Raw genomic sequence first — 18,508 nt, forward strand, 5'->3', positions numbered from 1 at the left:
TATATCTGCTTTTTGTATCATAGCGGCAGCATGCTAACCCTGAAGTAAACAAATACCGTATAACAGATATTTGTCTGAAAAGTTTAGAGTTTGGATTATTATTTGGTTTAATACTATCCAGCTCAGTGTTCTCACACATGAAATATGTCTAACACATCACATTAGTTTGTTTGCTGTAGGAAAGAGACTTAAAGGAAACATTTCTATAACGTTGTTGGTTTAATTTCAGAGTTTTTCTCGGTATCTCAGGTTTTAGGTCTTAAAATGTATTTTCTTTTTTATTTATTTTTTACTGATTATATATACCCACGAGTTTTAAAATCTGCAGTTCTGAAGCAAAACATTTTGCTTCACTGTGGTTAGAGAATACAGAAAATGTTTAAAAGGAAGATAAACTTTCTCCAATTGAGGGAACTGGACTCCAGATGTTGCATCAGTACTCTGCACTCAAACTACTTGTTCCAAATTAATTGTGGAGTGATGTTGCCTTCAGCAGTGTTTAAAAAGAAAACGTTATGAGATGATATGGGAGAATCCCTCACAGAAATAATCTGTAAAGTAGCCTTCATGCAGTCCAATTATTAATGGTCACCAGTATAAAGTTGGATATTACAGAAAGGAAAAAAAATCTCATTCAAAAGAGAAGGTTGAGCTTTTTCTCCTAGTGAATAAGCAAATAGGAAGTGGCCTGTGAACGAGTACAGTCTGGTGACAGAGAGTTCAAAAATGCTGCTGTCAAACAATAAAATGGTTAAAGATATTCTCAATGAACAGATACCATTATTTGGTGTAGTGGTTAAAGTGCTGGCCTAGAAACCAGGAGACAGTGAGTTCTAGTTCTGCCTTAGACATGAAAGCCAGCTAGTTGACTTTGGGCCGGTCACTCTCTCTCAGACCAACCCACCACATAAAATTGTTGTGGTGAAAATAGGAGGAAAGAGTATTAGGTATGTTGAGTTATTTACAAAAAAATAAAGGTGGGATAAAAATCTATTACATATATATTACATAAATAATGGAAAGAGGTAGAGCAAAGAGACCAACTAACCTTTCCAAGACCACAGTCCGTCCCATCTGCCCACGGTGTGTGTTGCGTACGACATCCTTTATGTGCTCCGTCATCATTAATGCACCATAGTCTTCTGCACTGCTTCTGCTTAAGTGATTTTAAATGGTCTCAGCATTACTCAACAGCCAGTATAACATATGCTATAGGCCACATACATATTTTAGATTATCTCCCTGGTGTTATTACCATCACTGAGAAAGGAAGTATAAACAATGAGCACAATAAACTAGAGGAAGTGACTTGGCTAAGGTTGCAAACGCTGACATTTTTGGCTCAAATGCTTTAACCTCCTGATTGAAAAGCTAAACCTGTGCCCATACAAAATGCTCAGAAATCCCATTAGGAAAAATTGGTTAGAAACTTCCTCTTGCAAATGAACAAAACACTGAAAATCAGAAATAGTGAACATTTTCTATTACTCCCAAATTTGACAGATTCTTATTGAAATATCTGACCCTATTCTCCATCTGGACTGTACTTGTATTCTCTTTCCTTGAAGTAATTAATGGTTTCTATTTTTAAATTTCGTGATTATTAAGAAAGAGTTGAATATGCTACAGGCAGCTGAGAAAGGCACATGGTCCCCAAATTATTAAGACTTGAGTGTCCTATGCTTTCAAATCAATCCCATTAAAACAAAACCTCTTACATAGATTACCAGTCACTATTTCCTATGAGAGAGATTTTCTTACATATTGTTCTATTCTTTTATTAAAAATACAGATATAAGCTACAACTCTGCAAAAATGTCAGTCAGCTTCCTCTGTAATTTCTATTTAAAATGGCTATATATTATTCTGCATTGTATATAACAGTGGGTAGAATTTAGAATTTACAATTATTTGTAAGTACTGTACGTTTTATTATGTTCAATGGGAATTATTATTGAGTAGATACTGGGAAATTTCATGGATTAGTTGCTTATTTTAATGTATGCTGATTAGTGTACATTTAAAATGACAATAAAGTTCTATTCTATTCTATTCTATTCTATTCTATTCTATTCTATTCTATTCTATTCTATTCTATTCTATTCTATTCTATTCTATTCTATTCTATTCTACTTTACCCAGAGTTATTCCGTCTATTCCATCTTTGTATATATCTATATATCTAAATCTATCTGTTTGTGTATATCTATATCTATATCTATATCTATATCTATATCTATATCTATATCTATATCTATATCTATATCTATATCTATATCTATATCTATATCTATATCTATATCTATATCTATATACAGCCACCTTGCTTTTGAGATAAGGAATGTCCCAAATGACATTCTGATTCTCAAGAAAGTCTCTATTGCTTCTCAGGTCGTATAAGGGTTGATATGACTCGGTCAGATTAGATTATTATTTATTGTTTAAATAAATAGGAACTTTTTACATCCAGAGCTAGAAACCCTACATTTCTGAAAGATATCGACATCAAGCCCCAATCTATGCAACCAAGTTACAAAAACAGATTCCACCTTTCAAAGTTGAAATTACGATATATGTGCATACTGTATATACTGTAAGTGTGACTGTTGAAGGCATTTAACACATGTTGATAAAACTAGTGATGCATTTAATCTGCAACTCCTCTGATTAGTCATTTTCTATGTCACCTCAATCCTGATTAAATAATCAAGAGGCCATGAGTGTGACATCAACAGTCACAGCTCTTTCATAGCTGTATAAAGAAAACAACAACTCTGTTAAGATATTTGCTTGTATAAACAGGTGATGGTGAATGTCTGTAAACAAGCTCCCTACTTTTTATGCTAATGGATTTTTCTCTCAAAAATTCAACATGCAACCTAATTTTAGTGATTATTTCACTCACACGATGACAAATTCCTTCTGAACATTTAAAAAAAAAATGCTTGTTAAGTATCTCAATTGCTGATCAAATAGGCTGCCTTCTCGCATAATTTGCTATAACCTTCTTTCACTAAAATCATAGAATCATGGAGCTGGAAAGGACCTTGGAGGTCTTCTAGTCTAACCTTCCGCCCAAGGCAGGAGTCCTTATATATCATCCCGACAAATGGTTGTCCACTCTTTTCTTGAAAACCTCCAGTGAAGGAGAATGGATCAGTATTTCTCAATCTTGGCAACTGTAAATTGTCTGGACTTCAACTCCCACAATTCCCCAGCAAACATTGTGAATAGCTGGGGAATTCTGGGAGTTGAAGTCCAGACATCTTAAAAGTTGCCAAATATTGCACTAGGCTATGGAATGCATGGGCCATACCAGGGAAGGCTGACAAAATTCCCAAAGGAAGGTGCTGTTTGTTTGAGAGCGGTGACTGGTTCCATTCACCTACATGAAGTCCTCGACTTACAACCACAATTGAGCCCAAAATTTCCATTGCTTAAGGAAGAGAGTTAAGTGAGTTTTGCCTCACTTTGCACCCTTTCTTGCCACCGTTGTTAAGTGAATCACTGTAGTTGTTAATTTAGTAATGTTGTTAAGTGAATCTGGCTTCCCCATTGACTTTGCTTGTCAGAAGGTCGCAAAAGGGAATCACATAACCCCAGGATGCTGCAGCCATCTTAAATACATGCCAGTGTCCAAATTTTGATCATATGATCATGGGGACGCTGCAACAGTCATAAGTGTGAAAAATAGTCATAAGTCACTTTTTCTGTGCCATTGTAACTTCCAACGGTCACTAAACAAATGGCTGTAAATCGAGGACTACCTATACAAATCTCAAATCACTGGCCACAAGGCAGAATATTGTAGAAACCTATTTGGGGAATTAAAAACTGAAATCTAAACTTTGGTCAGACCATAACGTTTTTCTTCAGAAGTAAGGTCTTTTTCCAGTTCCAAATCTGGCATACCAAGCAGGCATTTTCCTTTTGATAAACCTAACAGTTGTTCGTATTATAAGCAAACCAAAGAAGTAAAAAAAGCACATTACCATATAAGGGCAAACCTTAGCTCCAGGCCCAAAAATTAACTCGCACTGCTTATTGACATCATACATGTGACCAGGAAGTTGTTGAGGCAAAGTGTAGGTCCTTGATGAAGGCTCATCCAACAAACACTCCCCGTATCCAGTGCTAGAATGAAAAGCATTACAGTTATCTTCACTACTACAGTGTGGTAGTAGATTAAGGTTATTTTAAAATCTCCCACCAACAGATAATCAGGAGAATATTAACACTGAACAGATAGCACTCGTCCTGCAGTTAAGTAAAACATTCAGTTCATATACCGGTAGTTGCCAAACAACTGAACAATCGCTATCACACCATCAAATGCTGCATTTCATGACATGCACCTGCTCTTAAGAACAGTACTATAGTATACATTAAAATTCAATGCTTGTTTCAAAAATGACTTGGAAGAAAGGCTTCAGACCTCCTGAGAGCACAGAACTTTGCTGCTATTAATTAAACAGCTAAAGCTTTTTTTTTTTTTTTGAGCTTTCGTGTGTGGAAAAAGATGGGACTGACTTAAGAGTCGCATTAACTGTGAAGAAGTAGCATCTATTTTTTTCTCCTCGACTGGGAAAAAAAAGTGAATTTCTTTAATGAATTGTAGAGATACTGGGCTCCTGTGAGTTATTTGGCAATTCTTCCAAATGATTTTGGAAGCATGCCAAACCCCAGCTAGCCCTATTATTCTGGGAGAAAGCTCTGCTTAAGATCTGGGTTTTACACTACAAAATGAACCTCTTTAGTACTCTTTTTGATATGAAACTCAGCTACCGAGTATCAGTAAAAGTAAAGCCAAAGAAGGATAAAAGAAACCAGAGGGAGATATTACTATTTGATGGGACCCTTCCCCCAATTTGTAGAAGATCCTTACAAAAACAGAATTTTTCCCCCCTTAAGAACACAATGGAAAATCAGTTTGCTTAGTAGCTAGAAAACACCTGGGAAAAACCAGAGAGGAGAGAAGGAGAAAACAACAGAATACACAGTCTAACATTAGGAAAAGAAATTATTGCAACTTTCTTTGGTCCAGGTTTTATGATCACACTCTTTTTCAGGGAAATGTTCTTTTTTTTTTTTTTTTCATGTGGCTTCTGCCGTTTGCCACTTAGTTCTTTCTTTTTACCCAGGACTTTACCAAGGAAAAATGAAACATTTGGGTAGGAATTCATCCCTGTGCACCTTATGATCCACAAACATGTCATGTGCAGAAAGGATTCAGGAGATGAGGCGCATATATGTATCGGCATTCACTTTGTGATTCCTAAATTTATGTGCTAGTTATTACAACCTTTCTATCATGCCCTACCTCAAATGATTTCAGGCGGTTTACACTACGGGAAAAATAGCACAGTAAATTTCATTAATGTCTGTATAGGTGTACCAAAATTCAGATCTCATAGGTCAATCGCAATAAATTTATATAGCCACCCAACTTAAACAACTCTGGGTGGCTCACAACAGCAGTAAAAACCAGTAACTATAAAACATAATCATAAAATGATAAAACAAAAACAAAATAATGGCATCTTAATCATCTGTTCTGTTCTGTTCTGTTCTGTTCTGTTCTGTTCTGTTCTATTCTATTCTATTCTATTCTATTCTATTCTATTCTATTCTATCCTATCCTATCCTATCCTATCCTATCCTATCCTATCCTATCCCTATTCCTATTCCTATTCCACTCCACTCCACTTTTATACTCCACTGCACTGCTTTGCAGTGTAAAAACCCAAGTCTTTTCTGGAAAAAACGTTACAGCAGTTAGAAATATTCAAAAGTGAAACAAACGAAGAAGCATTTAGAAGAAAATGACAACCAATTCAAACATGTAGTGTAATGTATATAATGAACTGTGAATGTAGCCTGTATTTTGGTACACCCTACACAGAGAGAGAGACATACACATTAGACACTTGCCTACAGTGTATCATTACCATCATATTTATTTGCATGTCACTCTCACACAATATTATGACAAAAGCAGCTCATAAAGTATTTTTTTAAAAAAATCATGTGATATCCATCAAGAAATCATTAAAATCTTACTCCAGAAATTCCGTGATGTATTTACGGCTACATTTTGACCACATCCAGGGGTTAGTGTTGTAGTTGAGGGTGGGAGCCATAACATGTTGCTGGCTTTTTCCTCCTTCTTCTTTGCACTTATTATTGTCATCATGGGGCATGTTAAATCTAAAGAGAGGTAGCAGGTTGACCACTGTGTTATACAATATTTTTTTAGAAAATGATTTGCCCAAATTAAATACTTTTATATATAGCGGATTATATGAATTAAGACAGGTTAACTCCCCTGTTAAGATCAATGAGGTTTAAGAGCTGAATCTGCTGGCTTATGATTTAAATAGGATTTATTGTGCAAAACAGAAGTGCAGAAGTTGCAGATAAGCATACAAATTTTCATAACCCTGTTTCTTTGAAATATGAAGTACTTTATTAGTAGGGTTCTTTTCTGTAAACCAGAATCCTCATTCCAAAGCAAAGACCTGTAGCCTATATGCATAATCAGAGGAGCTATCCAAAGTTGGCTAAATATATCTGAACCCAAGAATGATTGATTGCATGCCATCAAGTTATTTTCGACTCTTAGCAGCCACATAGATATTCTCCAGGATTATCTGTCCCTAACTTGAACCCAGGAGCAATCCCAACAAAGAATTTCAATTTCTGTACAGGCAAGGAAACAAAATATCACCAGCAGCCAAAATAATATCACCAGATATACATAAATTAAGAGGTTAGTCCTCATGGGATTCAAAGATTCATTTACTTATGAATATTTTGCTCTGTATTATAACATACTGTAGATATTATGCAACCATTGTAGAAATACTTTTGAATTCTACAATTCACTATGACTGACTGATTAAAACACTCCCAGTTTTCCTAGTTTATTGCAGTTAATTAGCTCTTTCCTGAAAACTATTAAGTTCTTGGAACAATTTAAAACAATTCATTATTCTTTTATAGATTCAGCACATTTATATCCTGCTGAATCTTGCAACTCACAGGAGTTTATAATAAAACACATAAACCAAAATATAATTAAAGCCACAAAAAACCCATCCCAAAGTACAGATAATAAAAAGATGAACTATTATGATAATCCCAAGAGTCCATCCAATCTCTGAATTTACGAAGAGTTCAGTTCCCAAATTTTCAGTTATGCATTAGAACAAAATATATTAAAGTATATTAAAGTTTGGAAAACTTTTGATTCAGCTAGTAGACTAAGCTGTGCTATATCACAGTTGAATGAACACCGGCTTGATTCAAATGTAAGTCCAGATTTGCTGTTCTATTGTCAGCTACTGCATTCCTTCTTTTCTCTTTTACTCTTTTAATTGGGTAAGACTAAATTCCTGTCCCACCTCTTCCCTCAATCCAGTAGGCTTCTAGGAGAAGAACAAAGTGCCTTAAGTTTACTGCTTGCAGAAATTAGTGCAAAGCCAGGACCTTCTGCTATTGTAGGGCATTTTTGGATTCAATAGAGAGTAACTTTAATAGCCATACTTAAGATTTATTATGCTGACTGAGCTTGTTGCTTGCAGATGTTTCACTATCCAACTAGGTAAAATAATCACTGATAGTGAATGTTGAATTTGCTCCCTGTTTATAGACAGTACAGTAGTGGGTCTTGTTAGTATGTGACTTTCTCCTTGGTAGTTCCTTGATTAGGGTATTGGTAAGCATCTTAAATCAAGCTAAATCCAAAAATAATAGGGAATTCCTGAACATTTGGCATTCAGACAAATCAGCCATCAAGAGACATATATAGGTAAACCACATATATGCACCATTCAAGAGAGACAATAAAAAAGTTAAGAAGGAAACAAAAAGACCAGAATACATCCTCTCCAGCAGCCAACACCCAGATAAGCAGGGATTAACACCAAACAATCAAGCAGAAAGCAATACCTTAATCAAGGAACTATCTAGGAGAAAATTACACCCCCACAAAAACTAGCAGGGCAAGCTAATCTCACCTTTGCTAGCACTGATGATAATGTTGCCTAGTTGGGTAGTGAAATATGTGCGTGCAAGCAAACAAACTCAGAGAACACCAAAGACTCTAAATTGAATACTGAGCTACATATACAGGTAGTCCTCGATTTATAACAGCTCATTTAGTAACCGTTCAAAGTTACAACGGCAATGAAAAATGTGACGTATGACCATTTTTCACACTTACAACCTCTGCAACATCCCCATGATCACATGATCAAAATTCAGATACCTGCATGACCATTCCTGTTTCCCAAGGTCATGCGATCACCTTTTGCAAACTTTTGACAAGCAAAATCAACGGGGAAGCCAGATTCACTTAACAACCAGATTACCAATTGCAGTGATTCCCTTAACAAGTGTGGCAAGAAAGATTGTAACATGGGGCAAAAGGTCATGTGGTCAAAATTTGGATGCTTGACAACTGACTCATATTTATGATAGCTGCAGAGTTCCGTGTTCATGTGATCAACTTTTGAGAGCTTCTGATAAGCAAAGTCAATGGGGAGGCCAGATTCACTTAACAGTCGTGTTACTAACTTAACAATTGCAGTGATTCACTTAACAACTGGGGCAATAAAGGTCGTAAAATGGGGCAAAACTCACTTAATGACTGTCTCGCTTAGCAACAGAAACACTGGGCTCCATTGTGGTCATAGGTTGAGGACTACCTGTATAGGCTTTTTAAATATATTACCCAATATTGTATACTGCTGTTTTTAAAGTTGATATAAAATGACAGCACGTACACATGGCCAAGTTCATGTGCAATTGTAAAAGCAGTACTTAGTCCACTGTCTTCACTAATTGAACAACTTCGGTATGGATCACAGACGGTACCCAATTCAGCCAAACCTGGGAAATTAAAAAAACAATAAAAAAAAAAGAACTTGTTATAAAGACACACAACATGCTGTCAAAAATGTTATCATCTTAAGGATAAAAAAAAAAAAGGAGGTTAAGCTTACCTAAAGTATCACATTTGTCATGAGCTCTACAAATATCCTGCCTGAAAGCAAAACACACTTTTAATGCCTTTAATCTCCATGCAAGTCATCATTTGCAATACAATAAACCTATTCTTCCTGCTAAATGTTAATTTTCAATATTTTTTTCATACCAATTCAGTAACAGCAGCCTCAAAAACAAGAATGAACTCTATTTTTTTTTAAAAAAAGTGTTAGAATAATACATGTAAAGTACATATGGAGTAATCTTATACATATTCAACCAACGATCTGAAATATAAATTAACATTAACATTCAACTGCATGCATTTAAATGCTATTATTTTTCTCCTGGCCACAGCCAGGTTTTGGGATGTGATGATCAGCTTGTTATAAGTCACAACTGCATTCCCCACCAATTTCTTTAAAAAAGAAAAGTATATTTCTGTTTTAGAGGTAACAATATCTCTGAATATCAGGGAATTTTGCCAAAATTCAGCCCATGAAGGTATCTAGAAAGATTCTCCATATCACAGGCTGTTCATAATATATTGCTAAATTGATCCTGTTACAACCAGATAGTCCCTTATGCTTTTAACTAGAATCATTTGATATTATTGCTGTTATAGATCAAGTCAGTTTTCTGCAACTTAGTACTGTCTAGATGTGTTAGGACTATATTTTCCATATTTCCCAGCAGGCATACCCCATGGCTGAGGATTCTGGGAACCTATTTGGGTGGTACCAGTCTGGGGAACCAAGTTTGAGAGCCAATGTGTGTAGTGCAGGGATGGGCAAATGTGGCCCTTTTACAACCTGTGGACTTCAACTCCCAGAATTCCTGAGACAGCCAAGCTGGCTCAGGAATTCTGGGAGTTGAAGTCCACAGGTCATAAAGGGGCCATATTTGCCCACCCCTGGTGTAGTGGTTAAAGCAGTAGGTTAGAAACTGGGAGACTGGGAGTTCTAATCTTGCGTTGGCCACGAAGCAAGCTGAGTGACGTTTGGCCAGTCACTTTCTCTCAGCCCTTGCAATGGCAAACCACCCCTGAAAAGTCTGGTCAGGAAAACTACATCAACTTGTCTAGACAGTCTTCGAGAACCAGGTATGTTTGAATGGAAAGGAAAAAACAATCACATGATTATTTCAGCATGAGCTGAAAGCTTCCCATGACATACCTTGTCACCAATACAGCAGTATCATGTTTATCTGGATGTTCTTCAGTGAGCTGGTTCTGAGTTTGCTGCCATTGACAAAAGTTTTTTAGTGTTGTCTGAGCATTGTAAGATATGGCTGGGCCATCCTAAACATAAAAAGGGACAAAAAGAATGGTGATATAATTTTTTATCCTCCTTAGCTGTCCTCCCTCTCTGCGCCAGAAGCAAACTGGCATCAACTTTTCAGATGGGCAAATTTTTATTAAAAGGCATCTCATTCTGATAATAAAATACCTATCTGCCATTTTTCTGCCCCAAATATGCCTCAGTAAAATATAAACTCAATAAAGAGTAAAAGGATAGTCATAAAATCGCAAAGTAATATGAACAAGATTCGCAATCAACTTTAGTAATTATCAACCGTACTAGAAACGGTCAGAAAAATAGCTCTGCGTGTTTCCTCTCCCACAAAGTCCTTCCTACAAAAAGAAAAACTGAGTGCTAAATTATATATTAGATGGGCTCACACAACCCACTTTATTTGATTGCCAAATTAACCTATTTTCTGGCAACGCACTGAATCAAACTAATTAAATTGCCTGCATTCATACAAGGTGCTGATCCACAAAAACAAAACAACCCAAGTTAAAATCAACTGAAGTTAGCATATTGTGAAAACATAGATGTTAGCTTTTCAACTGAGTCCCAGGATGCTGTAATAGTGAAAGTGTTGGACTAGGATTAGAGAGAGCAGACTATTAGCCATAAAAACACATTAGGTGACTTTTTACCACTCACTCTCCATTAGATGCCTCCAAGCTTCCAGAATGACTGTCAGGGAAAGTAGAGAAATTCTATTTTCAACCTTAGCAACTTTAAGCAGTTTGGAATTCAACTCCCATGATGGTTGGGGAATTCTGGGAATCGCAGTTTAAAGGTGCTAAGATTGAGAAATCCTGATCTAGAGGAAAGAGGAATGCTGTCTAAATCTAATAAATAAATTTAATTTGATCTGGCTCCCTGTACTTCAATGGTAGTGAATCTTTTGGCCTGGGAGTGCATGTCAGAAATAGGAAAATATCCTTACTAGCATCGATGATGTAATCTAGTTTGGGTAATGAAATGTTTGTAAGAAAACACTCAAGCTCAGAGAGCACCAAGGACCGCTCAAACCAGAAAATGCGTAACTTGATCCTGCTGGCATGTCACCCCTCACACAACAATAAAAACAATTTTCTATCTTCCCCCTCCCCCATCTAGGCCATGAACAGTGGCATTCAAGTCTTGGGGAACAGGAGGATTGTCCCAGCAGCCTAGTGCTTCCCAGAATCTACCACATACCACTTCTACATTTTCTCTCTTTCTCTCTCCCTCTCCCTCTCTCCTATCTATCTATCTATCTATCTATCTATCTATCTATCTATCATCTATCTATCTATCTATCTATCTATCTCGGTATACAACTGAGACACTCAGTGACTAATGATGTTTGGTCTTAATGCAAGCTAAAATATATAGGCCCCATGACTGAGATAGATTTAAACTACTTGCCTCTACCAGTCAAGTTTCAGCAATTTGAAACACAGTGAATTGTCAGGCATGACATGTTGTCAAGCATCTCCTTGAAGGAATAATTAAGAAGGCATTTTTGGAAACATAACAAGCAGGTACACAAAAGAAAGGGAGTATTCTCAAAAGCAATTACCTGTTCATTATGTATGATGGCTAATTTCACAATAACAATATTAATTAAATTCCCAATGCTTGGGTCTTTGTATATAGATGCTACCTGCGTAAAAGATAATTTTTTAAAAAAATGTTAATTAGCATACAAGCAAGGAAAGAATTGACAGCTTTCCCACCCCCTTCTTTTGAACAATTGGTATTAACAAATATACAAGGAAGCATAAAGTGAAAGCTACACAGAAGGAAATGCTGCACCATAATGCAGCAGGCAACCAAGATTGCCTGCTGGATATAACTTTTTTCCTTTCAGTAAGCAAGCACAGACGGAAAACAGCCCTGGGCTACCAGACTGACTGAGAATCTTCCCTATCCAGGCTGGTATTATCTTCCTGATATTATCTTAACTGATATTATTTATATATCCTCTCTTTGACAGTCATACAGGTGCTGGAAGCGTGGCTTTTACAGTCATAAAGCATAAAGCACCTTCTTGGTGGTCAGGAAGCAAAAGCCATGATAACTCTACTTTAAAGCCAAAAGGAAATCTAAAGTTGAAATGAGCAATCTAGCAAAAAGAGTGGCTTAAGAAGCATAGCGCAGATTTAAAAGAGAACATAGAAGAAAAATGTTCTTTGTTTATATAATACACCAAAATACTCTAAAACATTACATGGAGAAAAAAAATAAAAAAGGTTTTGGGGTTTTTTTGTTTGTTTGTGGGGTTTGTGTTTTGTTTTGCTTTGGGTTTTTTTCAGAAATCACTGTTCTCCGGGAAAAATTGCTTAGGCGATTTAGTAATTATAAGTCTAGGAACAAACAGAGACCACACAAAAATAGGTTGTTTTCACATACCAAGACTTACCTCAATATGCAAAACTATATACATTTGTAAACAAAAGTCCTGAATGTAAAGATATGTAGCTTCCAGGATCTTAGAGAATAGTTTGGACATAGAAATAATGAACTATGTCAGCAAGTAATTTCATTGTTTGGAGTGGGGATTTCTGGACTCAAGCTGAATGCTGCTTTCAGAACTCCCCCAGAACTGCCCACAGAATGCAATGGAAAAATCCAGGAATTTAGCATATTTACAATTGCACAGTCATTTTCTTGACATGAGTTCTATGTATGGTAAGCACCCTCTACAAAGAGAATTGGCTGTATCTTGGGAGGCTCCCTTTGACCTATCAGATCATGATTCCAAATCAGAATTCCAAACCAGGAGTCTTCCAAACCATTCCATTATGGATAGTCATGTTCTACACCAAAGAACTATTTCACCATGGGTAGTCATGTTCTACACTGAAGAACCATTCCACTGTGGGTAATCATGTTCCACATTTAGAAGCCAATAGAAGGAAAAAGACTAACATAGGCAACCCACTCAGTTTGGTTAGTGCGCAAGTATAACATTTCAGAGCACAGTGGAAGCACACAGCAATATAGAGAGAGCCAGTCTGGTCTATTTTTAGAATGTTATGGGTAAGGGGTTTTAAATTGGGGAAAGCCATTGGATTTAATTTTGTTTTAAATGCATTTTAATGTTTGTATTGGATGTTTCTTAATCTTGGCTGTTCACCGCCCCGAGTCCTTCGGGAGAGGGGGCGGTATAAAAATTTAAATAAATAAATAAATAAATAAATAAATAAATAAATAAATAAATAAATAAATAAATATTGATTAAGGTACTAGGCTAGAAACTGGGAGACAGTGAGTTCTAGTTCCACCTTAGCCATGAAACCTAATGGAGTGAGCTTGGGCAAACTCTGTCAGCCCAACCCATCTCATAGGACTGTTGTTGTGGGGAAAATAGGAGGAGGAAGGAGTATTAGGCATATTTGCTGCCTTGAGTAACTTATAAAACTATTAATGGCAGGATACACATAAATAAATAAAATAAATAAATTTTAATACTTACTATGGACATTAATGTCAAAATGTAGTGCTGAAGATTAGTTCCATGGTATGAAGCCATTCGACTGTCTGCCACCACCATAACTTCCACATATCGAGGATAGGAGAGAAATCGTTTGATTCTTCGTGGACTACTTTTTTTCCTTATGTTGCCAGTGTTATTTTTACTGGATGCAGGAAATTGCCCTAAATCAAGTTTCAAAGCCTCTATGTCAGAGAATACACTATTGGGGGGCCACTCCTTTGCCCTGTTTTGTCTTTTAGGGTTTCTGTGATTTTTTGCATGCCCTGCAGTTTTAAAAGGAAATAAAGCAGTAAGTATTCTCCACAAGATAATTTAGTAACACACAAAAATCCCAATCTAAACTTTACATGTTCTTAGTAAAATAAACAAAATAGCATAGCAGTAACACTTAGACTTATATACCGCTAGTACTTTTACAGCCCTCTCTAAGCGGTTTACAGAGTCAGCATATTGCCCCCAACAATCTGGGTCCTCATTTTACCCACCTCGGAAGGATGGAAGGCTGAGTCAACCTTGAGCTGGTGAGTTTTGAACTGCCAAACTGCACCTAGCAGTCAGCTAAAGTAGCCTGCAGTGCTGCACTCTAACCACTGCACCACCTCGGCTCATGCTCAAAAGCAGGCATTTAAGTGGAGAAATGAGAAAAGTAGAGAATGTTTGACATCTTTTCCAAATGTGTTTATGAAACAAAACACATGCGTTGACTGTCAAAATCTACAGTTTTTAAAAGAAGTCATGGTGCATTACAGTTAAATTCCCTTAAAAGATATTGCATGTTAATTAGAATTGATAACAAATCTATGTGAATCTACTTCAGACAAAATCTAAATTGTTATATAATAAAGTATATGCTCAAAAAGAAAATGTAAACTAAACTGGCAAAAAAAAAAGGATAAGAAAGCGACAAAACCATTTCTTAAAAGAGAAACATATAAATGAACTTATTCAATATAATAATAATGCAATTACCAAACCATTCACCTTTCAAAATTGTACTACTATTCTACAGTCAGAACTGAAGAAGCTTCTTGGATAAGAAGCAAATCATCTTCAAGGAAAAACAAAGCCTAGTTGCCTTTTGAAAAAGTATCTTTGGGATATTCTATAAACACTTAAGTTATAGTAATATAAATACCGTGTTTTCCCCAAAATAAGACATCCCCTGATAATAAGCCCAATCTGGCTTTTGAGCGCATTGGCCAAGCGCTTATTTCAGGGTTCAAAAAAATATAAGACAGGGTCTTATTTTCGGGGAAACACAGTAGCTACTGTTCAATTTTTAAATAGTTGAATTGAGTCTACACCAGCGTTTCTCGACCTTGGCAACTTTAAGATGTATGGACTTCAACTCCCAAAATTTCCCAGCTACCGAAGAAAGGGAACGCTGGCTGGGGAATTATGTGAAGTCCACATATCTTAGAAGTTGTCAAGGTTGAGAAATATTCCAAGTCATATGATGTAGGGAAAAAAAATCTGATTGTATACCTCTATATCTATTTTATAACTCTCATTCTTGAATGCCAAATAAAATTAGCAACCATATTCACTAATAGTTTCCAATGACTCTCTGTCATTAATCTTGTGGGGCTATTTTCCATTGGTTCCCACAGTGTAAATCAAAGCTTGTTTCTTAATAAATTGTTTAACAGAAGATAATCTGCCCAGCTTTTTTTAAATTTCAGCACCAGTAAATAGAATATTATTTATATCAGAACAAAGACAGAAAGAAAGAAAAACATAGGTAAGAATAAAGTTGGGCACCATAGTTCTAGAAATATTTAAAAACATATGATAAGATATCCAGGCTATATGGCAAATCACATATCCATAATCCCTGTGCCCATAAGAGTTGTTATGCTAAATCAATGTCTCTCAACCTTGGCAACTTTGAAATGTGTTAGATTCAACTCAGGCTGGCTGGGGAATACTGGGAGTTGAAGTCCACACGTTTCAAGTTGCCAAGGTGCTAAACTGTTATGAGAGGAAAATCACAAATTCTTAGTACCTCTGACCCTTTCACTTCCATATTAAAGTAGTGCTTCAGAAACTAGCATTTTTCTATTACCCAACCATGAAAAATAAGTGTAAACTTGGTTTCAGGTCTGTGTGGGGAGAAGAATGTCTATAGTAACCTTGACTCAGCCACCTCAGGGCTAAATACAATAAGGAGGGAATTAGTTATTTCAAAAGGCTTTCGCAGAGCTGATTGTTTGTTAACTAATGTTCCTTATGGCAATTGCACATACTGTAGCGTAGATGGAAAATGATGGGGATTTTCTTACTGGCTGAATCTCAAATGATATTGCCTTTATTTAGAACTGTAACAAATGTACCTTCACTGTGTCTCAGTACACTGGGGATGTGGCAGCAATAAATTGGATTACAAGACTTGCATACAAAAGTCATGAACATGCCTGGAGTAATCTGTATGGTTCTTGTTTAATGCAGATTCTAAAATAGGCCTATTATGAATCTTTGTTCGAAAAGCAAAGAAGTCAAAGTGTAGAGTCTGTTCTTAACTAGAAGCATCTTGGATCTAATTGGATCTAAGCAGGGGTGTCCAACATTGGCAACTTTAAGACCTGTGGGTTTCAAGTCCACAAGCCTTAAACTCAGAGGTGAAATCCAGCAGGTTCTGGAGAACCGGTAGTGGAAATCTTGAGTAGTTCGGAGAACCGGCAAATATCACTTCTGGCTGGCCCAAAAGTGGGGTGGGAATGGAGATTTTGCAATATACTTCTCCTGAAGTGGGGTGGGAATGGAGATTTTGCAGTATCCTTTCCCTGCCACGCCCACGCCACGCCCGTCACGCCACGCCACACCCGCCAAGCCACACCCACAGAACTGGTTGTAAAAAAATTTGGATTTCAACACTGCTTAAACTTGCCAACATTGGAGATCCCGATCTACAAAACAATGTGTCCCCACATTGCTCTGCTGATGGAAGAGGAAGCAGCAGCTTTGATTGAAAGGATTTTGAATTAGAAGCACAAATCTTGAGCCAGCAGTTTGGCAGCAGCTGCCAAAAAAAAGCCAACATAGTCCTAGGCTGCATTAATAGAGGGACAGCCATTAAGATCACATGAAATGTTAATACCTCTTTAAAAGACCACACTAGGAATATTGCATCTAGTTTTGGTCACCACGATGTAAAAAAGATGTTGAGACTTTAGAAAGAGTGCAGAGAAGAGCAACAAAGATGATTATGGAACTGAAGGCTAAAACATGAAGAACAGCTGCAGGAAGTGGATATGTCTAGTTTAATGAAAAGAAGATCTAGGGGTGATATGATAGCTGTGTTCCAGTATCTCAGGGGCTGCCACAAAGAAGAGGGTGTCAAGCTATTCTCCAAAACACCTGAAAGCAGGAGAAGAAGCAATGGGTGGAAACTAATCAAGAGAGAACCAACCTAGAATTCAGGAGAAATTTCCAGACAGTGGGAGCAATTAACTAATGGAATGACTTGCCTCCAGAAACTGTGGATGCTCCAACACTGGAGGTGTTTAAGAAGAGACTGGACAATCATTTGTGTGAAATAGTAGAGTTTTCTGCTTGAGTAGAGGGTTGGACTAGAGGACCTCCAAGGTCCCTTCCAACTTTATTATTCTGTTATTCTGCTGGCCACCTATGGTTGGAAGTGAACTCAGGAAAGGCCCTATTGAAGGGCTATAAGAGAAAAAAATGAATTCCTTGCAAATTCTGGGTTTTACACAGTCTGGATTAACATATATTAAGGTCTGGCTAAATGGATAAATGGAAACATAGCAAGGAATATGGAAAAGATACCAGAGCTGGTTATTTAGGTTGGAGTGAAAACTTACAGTCATCATTATTGACAAGGATATGGGAAAGCATAAGATAGGAACAGAAACCACAGATTCAGTTTCTTCATTACCATAGCTAATTCTCATACATGTTCACTGTCAATTATGGCATTTAACCCAAATAACTTGAGCTTTCCCCATCGTATCTTGGAAAACATTATACTATGCATGTCTGCACTATGCATAATCCCTTGATTAAAGCAACTGCCACAACTTCATCTCCCATGGTCTTCTAAACTGGGTTATACTGTTACACAAAGTGCACGCTGTTAACCCAGGTTTAGAGATACTACTATATATGCTGTGTGAATTTCACTAGATAGCAGAGGCCAGGACAGCAGAGAGAAAAGTGAGAGTTAAGAAACAGGAAAAACTTCCCTCTCCTCTACTGTGTGATTGATTGATTTACTTGCAATATTTGTACACTGACAATTCTATGTGGCTATATATAGGGACGTGGTGGCTCAGTGGCTAAGAAGCTAAGCTTGTCGATTGAAAGGTCGGCAGTTCAGTGGTTCAAATCCCTAGTGCCGCGTAACAGGGTGAGCTCCCGTTACTTGTCCCGGCTTCTGCCAACCTAACAGTTTGAAAGCACGTAAAAAATGCAAGTAGAAAAAATAGGGACCATCTTTGGTGGGAAGGTAACAGTGTTCCGTGCGCCTTTGGCTTTTAGTCATGCCAGCCATATGACCACGGAGACGTCTTCGGACAGCGCTGGCTCTTCCGTTTTGAAACGGAGATGAGCACATATGTGCGAGGGGAACCTTTACCTTTAATTCTATGTAATCTCCTGATGATTTACAGATTATTCATGAAACCATTTAAACAATTAAAACCATAATGTAATCAAATCTCCTTCAGAATTCATATTTCAGCAATGCTATACATTAAACATTTTATGGAATAATCCCGTCTTT

The 18,508-nt window shown here is 36.9% G+C and overlaps 1 protein-coding gene across 1 annotated transcript in view; it reads right to left on the bottom strand.

Annotated features, from left to right (window-relative positions):
- The window catches only part of ADAMTS9 (ADAM metallopeptidase with thrombospondin type 1 motif 9), a 163,401-nt gene that overhangs the window by 123,501 nt on the left and 21,392 nt on the right, over positions 1 to 18,508 (bottom strand). Inside the window, exons 4-11 of the mRNA XM_070934351.1 lie at positions 13,747 to 14,030; positions 11,848 to 11,931; positions 10,164 to 10,288; positions 9,006 to 9,046; positions 8,787 to 8,892; positions 6,061 to 6,207; positions 3,993 to 4,134; positions 1,049 to 1,153 (exon numbers count right to left, since the gene is read on the bottom strand). Of these exons, the coding sequence (XP_070790452.1) occupies positions 1,049 to 1,153; positions 3,993 to 4,134; positions 6,061 to 6,207; positions 8,787 to 8,892; positions 9,006 to 9,046; positions 10,164 to 10,288; positions 11,848 to 11,931; positions 13,747 to 14,030 (1,034 nt within the window). The remainder of the gene's footprint in view (positions 1 to 1,048; positions 1,154 to 3,992; positions 4,135 to 6,060; positions 6,208 to 8,786; positions 8,893 to 9,005; positions 9,047 to 10,163; positions 10,289 to 11,847; positions 11,932 to 13,746; positions 14,031 to 18,508) is intronic.

This window comes from Pituophis catenifer, unplaced genomic scaffold (genome assembly GCF_029215685.1).
Source record: "Pituophis catenifer annectens isolate HBS135680 unplaced genomic scaffold, rPitCat1.0.hap2 SCAF_2, whole genome shotgun sequence".
In the NCBI taxonomy this organism is placed as follows: domain Eukaryota; kingdom Metazoa; phylum Chordata; class Lepidosauria; order Squamata; family Colubridae; genus Pituophis; species Pituophis catenifer.